The sequence below is a fragment of the Nestor notabilis genome, unplaced genomic scaffold (genome assembly GCF_000696875.1).
Source record: "Nestor notabilis isolate BGI_N333 unplaced genomic scaffold, ASM69687v1 scaffold14508, whole genome shotgun sequence".
In the NCBI taxonomy this organism is placed as follows: Eukaryota; Metazoa; Chordata; class Aves; order Psittaciformes; family Psittacidae; genus Nestor; species Nestor notabilis.
Window position 1 is genome coordinate 51,151 of NW_009939735.1, and position 16,295 is coordinate 67,445.

Below are 16,295 nucleotides of genomic sequence, written 5' to 3' on the forward strand. Positions count from 1 at the left end.
ACTGTGTCTGTGGGTGCTGTCACATTGGCTCGTTCCTTCCTAGGCAGTGCATGTCTCTCCCTCCCACACACCCCTCCATGGAAAGCAGGCACATACTGTGTGTGCCCTCTCTGTGCATCCACTGTGGCTCTCGCTCAGTGCTGATGGAGGTCCCGCAGAAGCCATCCCACCATCCCGGTGGCTGGCATGTGGTTGCTTTGCCATAGTGGACAGTGCTGCTGTGTGTCCCATGGCTGGCTGGCATCCCACCATCTCAGCCTGCCTCTGGGCAGGGCCTGGGACTGGGGATCCATGCAGGCATGCCTTCAGGGAGGATGGAAAAAGGATTTTACAGCTAACTAATTTTCTGAAAGCCAGCTGCTTCCCTGATTAGCCTGCTGAGGGATTATCTCACTTTGTGTCTGCGAGTGCCAGCTATTTAATTCCAGCAGAAGGGAGACACCTTGAATTAAGTCATAAAATCATCTTGCTCCAAGTGACAGGTATGGTGATACGATTAGTCATATAGTCTAAATGAATGAAAATATTACATATTCATTGCCCCATTAGCAGTTTACTATGTCCTTTCTTGACATGTCAGTAGAAGTCATAAATAAAATCTCAAAGGATGTTTATTCTTAGAAGGAAAAGGTTTTTTTCTTGTTGCAGTTGTGACTCTTCTATGCCTATTGGTAATAATTCATTGCAATTCTGCTAAATAAAGTGTAATCAAAGCACAATCAACTTATATATTTGTTCATATATTTATGTGATGAAGAACAGTTGAGTTATACTGGTCTGAAACTTCCTGGCAAATTCATCAGATTCTGACTAATGAAAATGTCAGATGCCTGGACCTAGAAAGGCTTTGGTAGGCTTTTTTATTTGTCATGTCTGAGAAAGAAATGTATCCTGACTGCATTATTTTATTGACGTTCTTAGTCCAGCAATCGTAGCATTGTCTATGTTTAAATCACAGGTCATCAAGTCATGAGACCTGGCTCTCTTTCTGGCACGACTAGAGGCTTCTTGTGTACATAAAGGCTTAGGAACCAATTTTCCAATTTAGCAGAGAAAAATGTACTCATAACTCCGTTGCTGTTTTTTCCAGACAGTCAGGCAGGCAACTTGAACTTCGTGTATCTCAGACAGGCTTCTGCGTATGTAACAGGGCACGTGATTGCACAGTTTTGATGATCACGTAGATAATCAGTTCGTGCACTGTGTGTTAGATACAAAACTGTGTGGTTTTGCCCACTTAAATAAGGGCGCCACTCTGTTGTGAAGGTGGTAGTTAACTGTATCTCTTTGGAAGCAGTGGGAAGTCAGGCATCCATACAGATGTTTTCACTATGCTTTGAAGCATTATGGAAAAGATGAGGTCTGAAAAACATTTTTCTCCCGCTCTTCTACAGTACTTACACCAAGCGCTGGGCTACGTCATTATAGCTTGGCAGCTGTTTTGGGAGCTTATGTATGGAATTGCTGCCCTGTGTCCCACCAGCACCTGACCCAGTCTGGGTGGAGAAGGTGCAAATAGGTGAAGGAGGTGTGGACAGATGCAGGTGTCCCACGAGAGCATTGGCAGCTCAGGGGATTAAAGCAGTGTTCAGGCTGCCATGCTCTGCTTGGGTGGCAAAGAAGTACAGGAGCACACAGGAGGCTTTTTACTCCCCTCTCCTCTTTTTCCAGACATGCTAAACACTCAGAAGCTGCAGTCAAGAAATCAAGGTCAATAGTTAAAACCACGGGCAAGCATCTCTGCCATCAAGAGGATTGCACTAGGCACGGGCAAAAAGCACAGCCTTGCTAAATTTCACTATTTAATGTGGTTTCTTTTGGCTACATCGTATGTGTCTTTTAAAGCTAGCTGTGAGTTGTTTGTGAACTTCGTATAGTCATAATTACAGGCAGAACTGGCTGCAGAAAGCAGGAGTGGAGCTGGTTTCTGTTGCTAGCGGTGGGATGCAGCAGGACAGGGGGCACATCCGCTGTGCAGGCTTGGGAACATGCCCACAGAGGGTCTTTACCATGCACGTGCTCCAGGTCTGGCAGAGATACAAGATAAAGCTCGTGCCACGGATGAAGTCCAGAATATTTCATTCCTGTAGCTTCCACATAGACCTCACCTAGAAGACCCTGGTGAAGAAGTGGATGTTATTTGCACGTATTTTCAACCTTTTCAGAGAGATCAGTTTGATTTTGAGGTGAAGCAGTTCACTTTGCATGAAAAAAAGGCATTGCTTTTTAATGGAAAAAGACACTCACCTTTGCCAAAGGTCTGGTTCAGCTGGGTCCCCTCTGGTTTATCATTTTGAATACTTTTGTGTGTGCTTAGCTGGTGCTTAGGTCAGAGAGAATCCTTTCAGGAGCCACCTCCAGTCCTTGAGGAACAGATACATCTGATGGTGTAGGAAAGTGCACATGGTAAAAATTGAGTGGCACACTAAGCACAGCAAAGTTCTTCCAACAGGATTGTGTTGGATTTTCCTGCTGCCTGGTAGGCTGTACAGCATGAGCATGTTACATGGCATTAAACCACGTTACACTCTTATGTTGCAAGGGCTATTCTCATCTCTGGTGGACAGAAGGAAAGGACAGGGAGTGAAGTTTTTAATGTGGATGGTTGACAGCGCTTGGTGCATAAACTGCACGTGGCAATAGCTTCCAGGGACATCAGACAGCCTTTGCTATGCACCACTCTGTCTCAGCCCAGCATGGGCCATGCAAGCAGAGCAGCACGGGCAGGTTTCTGTGCAGGATGGGGAGAGCCCTGCTGCCAAGAGCAGCCTGATGTTTTCAGTGGGGCGGGCTCACTTTTACCATCTGAGGAGCATCAGGCCTGCTGCTTGGGTGGGACGTTGCCATGGGAGGTAATCCCGTGCTTGGTGGCAAATAAGCACTTGCCCTGGTTTTTGGGTCATGTCTGGAGTTTTTGGAGATGCTTCTGGATGCAAAGCTAAATGAAGATCCAAATCGTATGTGGATATTACAGAAGCACAGTAATTTTTTTCTTTTTCTTAATTAATTTCTTTACAAGAATGAAATTGAGCAAGTAAGAAAGGAAAACCTAAACTCGGGCACTTTAAAAATGCAGTGCTGGAAATTTTTACAGTAATCTTCCATTCTAGTTGGTTTCTGCTGGACTGGATACAAAGATAAAAGGAAAAGAAGAAAACATTAATCTGGGGAAAAAAGGGTAGGCATCAACTAAAAATCGTTGTATTTGGAAATGAACTAGAAATGTGCTTACACATATTCTTCTCTAAGGGCGAGGATAATTTTGCTTCTGTTGAACAAAGACTAGAGTTTAGTGGTGAGTCATGTGCTTCAAGTTAAGCATATGATTTAAATACTTTGGGGGAATCAATAGGGCAATATGTGAAGCTTTCTCGTATTACTCAGGTACTGTGATCTTAATGCTGCTGGAGTTTTTACAGAAAGGTCAAAAGCTTAGCTTCTGATCTCCTGTAAATCTCACCAAGTTTTAGTCTGCAGTTTACACCACTGCTTTCGTAGGAATTAATCTGGTTTAAAACTCTTCCTGAGATGAAGAATTCAATTGCCTTGTAATTTTTTGTTTTAGTTTATTGCTAAGTTTAAAGTGGATGTAGTTGTGTGTAGTTTTTGGAAGAGGGAGGATATAAATACATGCTCCAAAAACATACATGGGAGCAACTGCAAAAAAGGAGAAATTTGTGTTTAGCAGCCAGCTCTTACTCTGACTCAGTATCCAACTTCATTTCATGCAGAGAGCACCTGAACTCAGTAGAATTCTGCTGGTTTAATTCTCATTCTGGTTTAGTATTACTTATAGTTTAGCCATTGCAGTCAAATTGATGTCTTAAGCTTATCTTCCCTCTCTTTTTGTTTCAGGTATTATTTTAAAGTCCAAGCAAAGAATCCCTTTGGTTATGGACCTGTTAGCTCTTCAGTCTCATTTATCACAGAATCTGGTATGCTTTGCCTTTTATTTTAATCTCAAAACTGAATTCCTGATAACAGATGTGGCAGGGCAATGGCTGAAACCAGCACAGTAATAATGGTGATTATTCTGAACTTACTGCTTTGAGATTTATTTTTTTAAAAGGTTAATTATTTGTTTTAAGTGAAGTTGGGAAATAATATGCACTCCAAATGCCCCTATGAAATTATAAGTGACATTAAAGTGAGCTTCAGGGAAACAAGAAGTAGAATTTAAAGTACAAAAGATTACTAATGTTCTACAATACAGAAGCAATGGGAAGTTTAATGTCTTTGATAGATTGACCAAACAGTAAATTAGCTTCCTAATTGTGAACAGCTGAACAGTTGGAAGCGATTGTCTCTGGATGAAATATACGCAACAATTGTTCCATCAGATGGGCAAAGTTCTCCATTCTTTTTTTGACAAGGCATGCTGCTCGTTCACAGGGCTAATAGTCCATTCAAGAGCAACACCCCTTTCTAAAAATGGTACATTAAATGAACTATTTTTACCCATTTCTTCTTCTTCCATTAAGCCAGAGGCAAATGACTCCACTGAAAAATAAAGGACAAATTTTTCAGTCTTTATTTGAGTGAAAGGTCTGTTGTCTCTTGCAAATTTTGCCCTTTTGATGACATGAGGCTTTTGCAGTCTCTGCCTGTTCTCATTTGACTTCACCCTCTAGTGCTTGCTTCAGAAGCTTCATTAAGACCCATGGAAGTAAGTCTTTGTAGAAACAAAAATGTAGATAACTAAATGGTCCTCCATAACATATTCAGATTTTTTTAAGGAGTAAGAATTTCAAGTGTAAATCCAAGCATAACATTTAACATTGGACAAATACAAGCCAGCAGTGTGCCCAGGTGGCCAAGAAGCATTCTGGCTTGTATCAGAAATGGTGTGGCCATCAGGACCAGGGAAGTGATTGTTCTTCTGTACTCGGCACTGGTGAGGCTGAATCTCAAATACTGGGTTCAGTTCTGGGCCCCTCTCTGCAAGAGAGACTTTGAGGTGCTGGAGCATATCCAAAGAAGAGCAACAAAGCTGGTGAAGAGTCTGGAGAACAAGTCCTGTTAGGAATGGCTGAGGTAACTGGGTTTGTTCAGCCTGCAGAAAAGGAGGCTCAGAGGAGACTTTCAAGAGCAACCTGAAAGGAGGTTGTGGTGAAGTTGGGGTCGGTCTCTTCTCCCAAGTAACAAGCGATAGGATGAGAGGAAATGGCCTCAAGTTGCACCAGGGGAGATTTAGATTGGATATTAGGAAGAATTTCTTCATTGAAAGGGTTGTCAATCATTGCAACAGGCTGCCCAGGGAAGTGGTGGAGTGACCTGCATATACAGTGCTTAGGGACATGGTTTAGTGATGGACTCGATAGTGCTAGGTTAACAGCTGGACTTGATCTTAAAGGTCTATTCCAACCTAAATGATCTGTGCTGTATTTTGCAGGAGTTTTGCTGATTAGCTGTGTGCCAGTATATGGGCCTGAATGCCTAGTTTTTCCCATCCAAAATCAGCCACCTTTTTAGGTGCTTTTTAGCACCTTTAACAGATTAAATGCACCAAATTTAAAGTTTTGTTTGCAGCACTGATCTTTTGTCATGTGGTCAAAGGTGGCTTTCCAGCTGGCACAAGTACAAAAGCAGTTGCTAAATCTAAATACAGATGATACAGTTACAGCAATGGAATTGGTCAGAAGAGATAGAAATTGCTAGTTCAGAGTGCTCTTCTAGTGCAACTGAAAGTTCCGAGGCGATGGGTATACTCAATAAAGAATGCCATCATACGATCAAGCAGGTCATTAAAAATATTCAATCTTATCCCTATATTCAGTAAGGCAGTGAAGAGAAAACTGTTGTTCTTTTTCAGCAAACTGTAAAAACTCCCTGGAATTTTTCTTCCCCATCAGAGAACAAGCACCGTGCTTTTTCTTCAGCTATTTTGTGTACAATAAGGGCTAGTTAAGAGATGACAGAAACTGCAATATAATGAATAAAGGCAAGCTAATGCATTAGTTATGCTGTTTTGTTGTTCTTACTCCACACCTATTCCATACTTCTTCATTTAAAAAAGAGAGTATATCAAGCAGGCAGAAGCTCCTGATGTAGTGGACTGTGTTCCTTACCCCTGCAAAAATCCTGCCACTATGACAAAAAGAGTTAACATGGTAAATTCTGTATATTTATAAATAGCACTAAACAACTGTGCTAAACATGAGACCAAGATTTGCATACAAGAGGTAGGTTCCGATTCTCTTTGGAGGGTAGGCCTGCAGGTGTAACTTACACTATATATTCAGAAGTGTACAGTGAAACTGTCGTCCTGCTCTGAGGACCTTCTGAGAAGAGGAAATGTGTTTCAAAGCTGGCTTTGAACTTTGGTATCAATCTCAGTAGAGTTTTTACCGTAGCAGAATAAATAGACAATCCCTGGCAAGTTTCATCAACTGAGATAAACAGTGGAATAAGAAACAATCATTAGCTCTGGAAATTGATGAGACATGCAAGTCCCGCATTCATCATGTAGCTAAAAGCAGTCACTCTGCAACTGATATTCTTGAGTGATACTGTATGTTTCATATTATAAAACAACATTTGGAGCAAAATACTAATTTTTTTATTTGTTTAATTTTTCTAGACAATCCCCTCCTCATTGTCAGACCACCTGGTAAGTCTTATCTTGCGGTTTCTTCATGAAGTGCATAAAACCTGTGCAAACCAGTTACCATATAGGTGTAGAATCACATTAACCCACAGTTTGACTTACAGTTTTAAGCAGGAACAGATAGTAATTCTTTGTGCTAATTCAAAAAATGTTTTCTGTCTTCAAACCCCATATTCTGGTCTTTGAAAAGAAATCTCTTAGAGATATGTTAGAATAAGCACTTGGTTATGGCCCATCTTTTGCCTTGTACAACAGCTTTAATTGCTCGGTAATAAGCACTAAACTATATTGCTTCTCTGTCTTGTCCATCAGTTGCCTGAGCTTGAAAAGCGGAATCAGCTTTTCCTATCTAGCTGTTATGCTCATCTGTACTGATCATCATGCCCTTTTAAATCCTAAGAAATTAAAAGATTCGTTACTGACCCAAATGGTATGCCACAAAGCTGTTGAACTTGCTTTGCATTTCCAAATTTGCAATAAGCCAGTTCAGCCTCTGATCAGAAGAGCTGATTCCCTGGTGCTGAGTTTCAGTTATTGCTGATCACTGATTGCTTCTCACATGCAAGTTCTTGCAGGATTCAGTCCATGTGCCTACTGAGAGAGAGGAGGAAATGACTAATAGAATAAACTTTCAATCTCATTTGTAAACCACCTCAAAATAGCACAGTAAAAACAGGGCTTTGTGCTGTGGTTAGAGAGAAAAATACCAGTTATCACATTGGAATCTGTCTGTGTAATTTTATATACATTACTACAACAGCAATTTCAAAAGAAATTATATTGTCTTGGTTAGTATAAAGCAAACATTTAGGTAAGCCAGTAGGAATATTTTGTCTTTTGTGATACAATTAAGCAATCTCCTCTGCAGCAGTGCTTTAAATAGAGTTCCCCAGGAAAGTTCTCACTTGTCTGTTATTGGAAACTCATCTGTTTTGATGTAATGTGGGAAAACAAAACAGAAAAGCACATTTCTGATTTGATCTTTTTAGCCAAATGGCAAGAATAAACTTTACTTCACATCACAGGCTGTTAGTCACCGCAGAATTCTTTACGTTTGTTCTTTAGTAAAAGGGTTAAGTTTTGTACTTAGTCTTATAATGCAAGTGACTGTATTTAGACAGTGTCATTGTCAGACCTAAGATCAGCCTCCTTAAGAAACAGTATCACTAGGTAAAGATGTTTCAGTAAAACCAGTGAGACTACTTAAAACTGAGGCTTACTACATGAAATAATATTTTTTAATGGTTTTAACAGTTATTATTGTCTTCTGCCTAGAAGGTATTTAATTAAGTCCCTTGCTTTTTTATTTTCTTCTTAATAGTTCTTATTCTCAAAGTAGTATTTCTGGGTATGGAAGAGCCATGCAACAATCTTCTGCAGCATGTCTTGTAAAATGTATTAGATGTTAACCTCAGGAAAACTCAAACTGAAATGCTAAAGTCTGTCCTTAATGTTGAATTTATTTATTTATTTTTTCTCCCAGGTGGTGAGCCTATCTGGATCCCATTCACTTTTAAATACGACCCCACTTATTCAGACTGCAGTGGCAAGCAGTATGTGAAACGAACTTGGTACCGCAAGTTTGTCGGAGTGGTTCTTTGCAACTCCTTAAGGTACAAGATTTACCTCAGTGATGACCTGAAAGGTAGGCACCAAGATTTATTTTCTGATATATGATTACTTGTCATTTCCATCTTCTTGCTTTCTTCACCTCATCTGTGAAAGAATTATGTGATGGCTGTCTGGGAGTCCTTCCTTTGAGAAGGTCTGATGTGATAGCCAAGCTGCCTTGTTGTCCTCGTGCCCTGGGCATTACCTTTCATCAGAGCTCAGAAGTTTTCCTTAAAAAGCCTGCGTGTGTTTTTATCCTGAGAAAGCGATGTTCTTTGCACTGTGAAAACTAAGTGCTGCTCCCCGCACATCCCCCTGGGAAGTCTCATGCTTGCTCCACAGGTGGGTGAGTCCCAGCTGCATGCAGTCAGACAGAGCAATACACCCTGGGGATCCCCAAGGCAGATTGAAGCGGAGAACAGTGAAGGGAAGACTGGTACTAGAGTGATTGAGTGAGCAGTACTTAGAAGCGACAGCAGTAGCTCTTGTACAGGTGTAGTTGCTGAGAGATAAGGAAGAAGACTTTCATATTGTTAATCTGGGGTACAAAGATTATCTCAATGACTTACCAGATGATGCTAATGTATTAATATTCTCATTGCAGTGAAGTGCATTGGTATAGTTTAAAGACAGTTTTTGAATATGCAGTAAGAAACAAACAGGGTCTCAGGACCCATCCTGTCTGTTAGAGAAAGAGCTCCACAGTTTTTAGTTTCCATTTGAGACTGCAGTCAAACTAATGATATTGACATATAGATGGGCTTTAATTTTGTCATGATGTATTGAAATGACTGATTCAGTTGAAATTCCCTCAGTTGAATACCTGTGGTGCAGTGTCCATGGACTTGCAATATGGATACTATTCCTTACTGAACTGTACTCATTTCTCCTTTCCACAATTTCTCCTTCCATACTGCAAAAGTACCATTCACCCTCTTTCCAGCCACTGCTTGTTCATTTGTAATACTATGTTTGTCACTGTAATACTTCTCCTGCTTTCTCCCACATCTAGTTTCCTGGTGGAAAGGAGCACCCCAAACAAAAGTAGTGCTATGTCAAATAACCTGTCTGTATCACCCTTCAGACACCTTCTACAGCATCGGGGATAGCTGGGGAAGGGGCGAGGACCACTGCCAGTTTGTGGATTCACACCTGGATGGAAGAACGGGACCTCAGTCATACGTTGAAGCCCTGCCCACCATCCGAGGTATGGCAATGGGAGAGTGGGATGCTGGCCAGGTGCCTGTCATCCCGTAATAGGATTAAAAGGTAGGGAGCAGAGCACAGACGGTCTCTTTGTCCATGGCTACTGGCATCTCTTTGAGGAGTCCAGGTGATGCAGTAGGCGATGCAGTAGGCGATGAGATAGTGTTATGACTCAGGCCTAGCTGAACAGGTTATGAGAGTCCCAGAAGGACTTATGAGTGCTGAGAGAGAGAGACAACAAGAAAGAGAAGGGCATATAATGCGAATGATTTACAGGAACTAAATGCAGAACCAGGAAGAAAAAAATTGTATAGATCTGAGAAACCTTTCCCTAATTGCAAGACAAGCCTCATTGCACAAACTCTTCCACATGCCACAAAGGACCAGCTACATCTTTGCAAATATGGCTTTTGCAAATGCTTTCTGATCAATTCATTCAATGCAAAACACATAGGAGTGTGTCTGCTGACTTAAGGTTGGACTGCAGTACTTCTGTATTGACCTGGTAGATGTCTCCTTCCAAGTGAAAATTCTCACCTTGAAGAAGTTTCTCTGAGTAAACTGTTTAGGTCACATAGATAAGAGGGTGATAGCTTGCTTCACAAAATGAACCCATTTTGAAATCCTGAAAGTCAGCTAATCTTTTCAGTAAGTCTATTGATTTAACTTATTCAGTTGGCTTTAATGGTTTCCATGTTATATTATTTATTGATATCCTTTTCATGGTGTTACCATCTTTTATCCTGGTGTTACCAGGAAGAAACTGAAATAGTCACCGATATTTTTATATCACTGGGAAGTACTGCATTTCTCAGTTCTAGAGAAGGATGATTAATCCAGATGTGTATTACTAGGTCTAGGAGACAGAGAGAGAGAGCACACAGAAATTATATTGTTGGCACAAGACATGAGTGTTTCAGATGTTCCAGTGCACGAGCTATGCGGAAAAGAATGCTGCACCTCTCCTAATGCTTTAAGCATTCACATTCTTTCTGCTAATGAAGAAGAAGGGGGAGAAAGGGCTTGACTCCATATTTACTGCATTAAATGATACCTTTGTGCTTTGTGAAAAGCGGATGTTTGTTGAGAGTTTCTTGAGCCCTGTGAGATAATACGATTTAATTGCATTTTTGCCCTGGAGTCCTTCATGTACGTAAAATGACTTATAAACTTCATAAGCACAACTGAAATATACTCACCTTTTGGAGTGAAATGCAGAAACTCTTTGGCAGACCACAGCATTACACAATAGTTCAAGAGAGTTTGAACAGTAAAAACAATAAAAATAATACAAGAAATAGAAAGGACCAGAGTTAAACCATTCAAGAAAGATCTAGGCCAAATACCAGGGGCTAGCAAATACCCTTTTGATAAAACTCCCTACCAGACAGCTCCTAAGTTTTCATCTGGGCTGTGAGATTGACACTTGCTGCATCAAATTACTTCTGTTAAAATTACTGTGTCTTTGTTTTGTAATGCAGACCGTCATTTTTCCCAACAGGGTATTACCGCCAGTACCGCCAGGAGCCTGTATCATTTGGACGCATTGGACACACAACACCCTACTACTATGTGGGCTGGTATGAGTGTGGCGTGCCCATCCCAGGGAAATGGTAGCAGTCTGCTTTCCTGTCTTGGGCAGACCATGCTTTTCAAATGATTTCTACCAGAGAACTGTGAGCAACTGGTTCAGAAAACTAAAAAACCCAAGAGAAATGGTGCAAATGATGAAGACCAGCTACTCAAGACCTCTCATGAAGCCAAACATGGTCCCCCATTTACCAGCCTAAATCTGTGGTGCTGCATAATTTCTGCTTGGAAGCAGGGACAAGACATAAGTTTGGTGTCCTACCTTCCTCCTCTGGGTCTTTATGGCACAGACAGGTAGTTGCAATGTGTGAGACCTGTGAACACTAGAACTGTATTAGCCTTGAAAATTTGGAAGTTTCTTGTATCTTGCAGGAATGACCTAAGCATGCTGTGCTTGCTTAATGGGATGCTAAACTGTCCTTTGCTGCCCGCTGGGGCTCCCCTATGCAATTGTGCCATGTAACTGGCCACCCACAAAAGGCAATGTATTCTCTTGAAGACTTAGCCTGTGGGTTCACCCACTGCTGGACTAATCACCAGGTCACGGTGTAAATTCACTTGAGGTATATGTATATCTATATAAATACAGTACTGTACATCTGTAGAAGTACTGCTTAGAGATGCTGAGGTTTCCTTGTTAATTAGATAAATATGTTTGGAATTTTTATGTAAAAGGTGCTGTTAATTCTTTGAGATATTGCTATATACAATATAATAACCAAGGAAAGAGCTGTGTTCTTCTTGTGGGTACTGTTGACCTAACATTTGAATTATTGATCAAAGACCTGTGTCCCACTTCCTTGGCAGCCTTTGGACTGGATGTTCAATGGGAATCTACTCTTCTATCCATGTTAGAATGGCACTGTATAGCCGAGCAGAAGCACATATTCAGCAGTGTATCAGCATCAGTTAAACTTTCTATCCTTTACTATTTAAAAGTTTTAGGACAACTTTTCTTTATTCTCATCTTATTTGGTATGTTATTTATTCCTTGTCAGTATCTTTCACTTCACTGTGTGGAGGCATGGGATGAGTAACTTGCAAATTAGAAACTGCTTTTAACTTATTTGCCCAACAAAAAGCCCAAGCCACCACTACTAAAGTCAACTAGGAGGAAACTCATTTGCCTTTAATCCGTCCTGGGGACAAATTGGGATATACTTCTTTTAAAATACTACCAAAATCTCTTCCATCCGGAACAGAAAGCAAAAGCTGACATGGATGAAAGGTATAATGATAAATTTTTAAGCAGGCATTTGGAAGCTTGCAATAACATAGAATTTTAATAGTCCTTCTGGGCAATCTAACAATAAGAGTTTACTCAGTAACTTTCATGGTCTTACTGTTTCATGGTAACATCTTAACAGCTTTTGCTTATGTTAGTAAGACTCCCCCGTTCTGACAGCCTGGGAGTGTAGCAGTATACCTGAGGGATGGATCCAGTGTCTGGTTCATCTCTCGCTCTCATCCCAGCTTACATGTAGTGTAAACTAATACCTTTTCGGTTGCTTCCTGTAGTTACTGTAAATTGTATGGGGACAAAAAAGAAACTAAACTGATTAAAAGAACATTTTATTTTTCATGGTGATTTGGTTTTTAACATTTTAATTGTTCTTACATACTTTTGCTTCAGTACAGTGCCAAATATATGGTCTTGAAGTATAACTTTCTTCCCTAATAAACCTATGATACACGGTTCTATTTCTATTTCATCCTTTCTAGTCATCCCTGTCATGTAATCTGACAAAGTGACAAATTGTTAGCTTTCAAAAGGTCCTCTTTGGGAAAGGAGTAGGTGTCACCTTTTTCTAAAAGACTGAAAGCATCTGAGTTTTCCCTTTCAAAGGTGGTTAACACCTACTATGGAGTTACCAAGGGCAAATCATGCCTGACCAGCCTGATCATATTCTTTGCTGAGATGCCTGGCTTTGTGCACAGGGGGAGGAAGTGGATGTTACTGACTTCAGTTTTTGTAAGTCACTTGGCTTCCGTGGCAAAACTGTTGGGATGTGGCTTGGATAGTTGGACTTCAAGTTGGACGTACTATTAGCTGTGTTGTGAGGATCAAAGGTTGTGATCAAAAATTGTGCTAAGTCCAAGTGACAACTGACTGTCAGTGCCACCCCCAGGGGCCAGTACTGGGGCCAATACTCTCTAATGACTTGGACAGTGGGATGGAGTGCATGGATGGAATGCACTGTCAGGAAGCTTGCGGCTGATAATAAACTGGGGCTGGGGGGTGGATGATGCACTGTAGAGCAGAGCTGCTCCTCAGAGGGAGGCTGGAGCAATGAGCTGTTAGGAACCTCATGAAGTTCAGCAAAGGGAAGTGAAAAGTCCCACACGTGTGATGGAATATCCCCTTGCAGCAATGCAGGTTACAGTGACTGTCCAGAGAGCAGCTTTGCAGAAGACGACTTGGGAGTCCTTATGAACAACAGATTGAATGTGAGCACTCCAGAGATCCATTCCAACCTAAATTATTCAGTGACTTTTTATGATTCTAGAGGAGGCATCCAATAATAAAACGGGTTTTTTTCTTTCATTGAATCAAAGTCATGCGTTGGTCCAGAGCCCAGATTTCAGCACGTGTGAGTAGGACTTGTGCCACTGACTTTAGAGAGCAGGGCCTGGTTTCTCCAGCCTAGTGCTTAAAGATGGATGTTCACTCCCCACAGCCAACGCATTCTGCATTTTCACCCGCAGAGATCACAGGGGGGTTTTGATTTGCTCATCTGCAGAGATGTGGTTCCTGTGCTGGGTCAGCCCTTGGGGTCAGACAGTCCCATTCAGGGATGCCATAATGGGTGAATATCTGAAGCCATCATTTTTCTGCAGCATCAGCTGGGGAGGAACTGGGGGGTGCTAGAGGCAGGGGTGGAGAGCACTGTGCACTCTTGCCCTCCAGTGTGAATCTTCTCTGAGGCTAAACCAGCCAGGGCAGAGTCAGCAGAAGGGTGCAACAGGGAAACACATGAAATGCAATGGTATGCAGTCTGTTCCCTTCACTTTGAGGTCTGGGTGAGTCTGCTGAGCTGTATGAGGTGGTCTGATTGTCACATTTCCATCCTTTGCCCCATGTGCAGGGTAACACATTATTGTAACAATAGGCAGCTTCTTGAAGCCATGACACTTCTTTTGCTCTTTGTTCAACTAAGTGGTGGTGGAATTAAAGAGGCAGCTAAAGCCACGTGGGTCAGGAAATCCACTTCCCATCCAGATCCTCTCTCCATGGCCCTGACCAGTGCCCTGGCCCACCCTTTCCTTTCCTTCCCTTCTCCCCTTCCCCTGTCCCTGTGACATGCTGGTCCTGGTGTGCCACCATGGAAGAAGCAGCATGCCTGCTTGGAGGTAAACCCCGTCTCCATTGAAATAGCTGTACAGCTTTGTAGCTGTGCTGCATACCAGGGGACATCATATGGCTCCAGATGGTGCCAGCGGGAGAGGGATGGCCCTTTCCCTCCATCAGCTCTCCTCCCATGGCCCCTTGCTGGTAAAACCACATCTGCATCTGCTCCTCAGACATTTGGTGCCAGCTCAGAGAATGCCGTGTCCCTTCAGAGACTCTGAGGGTTGTTACAACCCTGCTGTTGTTGGAGCGATCCTTGAGGGAGTGGGATGGAAGAGAGGGAGGATCCCCCTACAGGGGAAATCCACACAGCTTGTGCCTGCATCGCCTCTGGTCCAAGTCTCTCGAGGGCAGAGGGATGCCAGGACCCTGCCTGTTGGGGAATTGTATGGAGCTGGAAAAGAAAGGGAGAAAAACACAATGGGTAAAGGGGTGGGGAGGAAGAGACAGGCAAAGAAGACGCCTGAAGCATTGTCTGGACCTGGTCAGTTCCAGATGCTAATCTCTGATCACTGTGCCATATTTCTGTGAGAACTGGGATTTCTGCCTCAAAGGCAGCAGGAACAATCACCAATATGTGAGAAATGCCAAGGGTTCTCGGGGGCAGCCAAAGCCCAGCATGTGGACCCAGCAAACACAAGAGCTCTTTGGTGATGAAGGAAGCATTGGGCGTTGGTGTTGGTTGGAAAGATAATTGGAGGTCTTTGCGGGAGGTAACCTCACCCACTGAACAATGTGAAATGCCCCTTGTGGTTCCTCCCCACAAGAAACTATACAGTTGTCTGTCCCCAAAACCCATGTCCTTTTTTCTCACCAGACAGAAAGATGTTATTCATGTGAAGAGCTGCCTTCCTCTGGAGAAGAGAATGAGGTAAATGCAGAAGGGAATGAGGTCAATGCTGAAGCAGCCCAGCTCTGCTGGTGTCCATGGATATCTAAAAAATCCCACCCCTGGAGAGCTGCCAGCCTGCCTGGGGGCCCTTAGCTGGTAACATTTGAAAACAAAGCCATGCCTTGTACTGCTGCTCCTTTTCTCATTGTGCTTCTGTGTCCCATAAAGCAGGAAGCACTCCCACAGGACTCGTGCCACTTCACTGTGCCAGCCACACCACAACAGTCAATAAAAAGTATGGTCCTGGTAGAATGAGCACCTGGAGAAGAATAATGCCAGAATCACAGCTGTGTGATATCATGGTGTCAACACTGGGAAGTGTCAAAGGTAACAGCCTGGGGGCCAGGTCCTTGGGTACTAACAGTTGCCATAACTCCTCATTGCCAGTTGTGCTGCTCCTCAGTTGTGTCACCCAGCTCCGAACACAACTTGACCAGCAGAAGAGCTGGGGCAACCTCCGCATGGCACATGCTGAGCAAGCACATACTTGTGGCAATGAAGTTCAGCCACAGACAGAGCTGTGTGAGCAAGGACACAGTCAGTGGGCTTAGAGATGTACTCCTTTCTTCAGCACAGTGAGCCTGCACGTGGAGTACCATTGGCCTTCCAGTAGAAGGTAAATCAGGTTAAGGAAAGGGTGACCATGATGGTTAGGGGACTGGTGCACAGGACTCACAAGGAAATGACAAGCACTGGGTTTGTTCAGCCTTGGGGAGGGAAGGCTTGGCTGGTGGTGGTGGATCTAACTGGCCTCATGGGATTGTAAAGAAGATGGAACCACACTTTTCTGAGACGCACAATGAAAGGATGAAGGGCAATGAACACAACTGCAACATGGGAAATTCCAATAAAGTATTAGACAAATGTTTTTATCCTGGGAGTGATCAGGCACAGGACAGCAGCCCAGAGAGGTGGGGAAAACTCAGTCCCTGGAGGTGCTCATAACTGGCTGGGAGTGGGCCATGAGTAACCTGATCAAGCTTTGTTTGCTTTTCTTTGAGCAGTGTGCTGGACCTGGGTTCCAAAGGTTCCTTCCTGCT

The 16,295-nt window shown here is 42.7% G+C and overlaps 1 protein-coding gene across 1 annotated transcript in view; it reads left to right on the forward strand.

Moving 5' to 3' along the window:
• FNDC1 (fibronectin type III domain containing 1) overlaps positions 1 to 11,391 on the forward strand; it is a gene marked incomplete at its 5' end in the record, with an annotated part of 40,600 nt that extends 29,209 nt beyond the window's left edge. Inside the window, 5 exons of the mRNA XM_010020019.1 lie at positions 3,856 to 3,935; positions 6,581 to 6,610; positions 8,091 to 8,252; positions 9,303 to 9,425; positions 10,926 to 11,391. Coding sequence (XP_010018321.1) covers positions 3,856 to 3,935; positions 6,581 to 6,610; positions 8,091 to 8,252; positions 9,303 to 9,425; positions 10,926 to 11,041 — 511 coding nt within the window. The remainder of the gene's footprint in view (positions 1 to 3,855; positions 3,936 to 6,580; positions 6,611 to 8,090; positions 8,253 to 9,302; positions 9,426 to 10,925) is intronic.
• Positions 11,392 to 16,295: the final 4,904 nt, after the last annotated feature.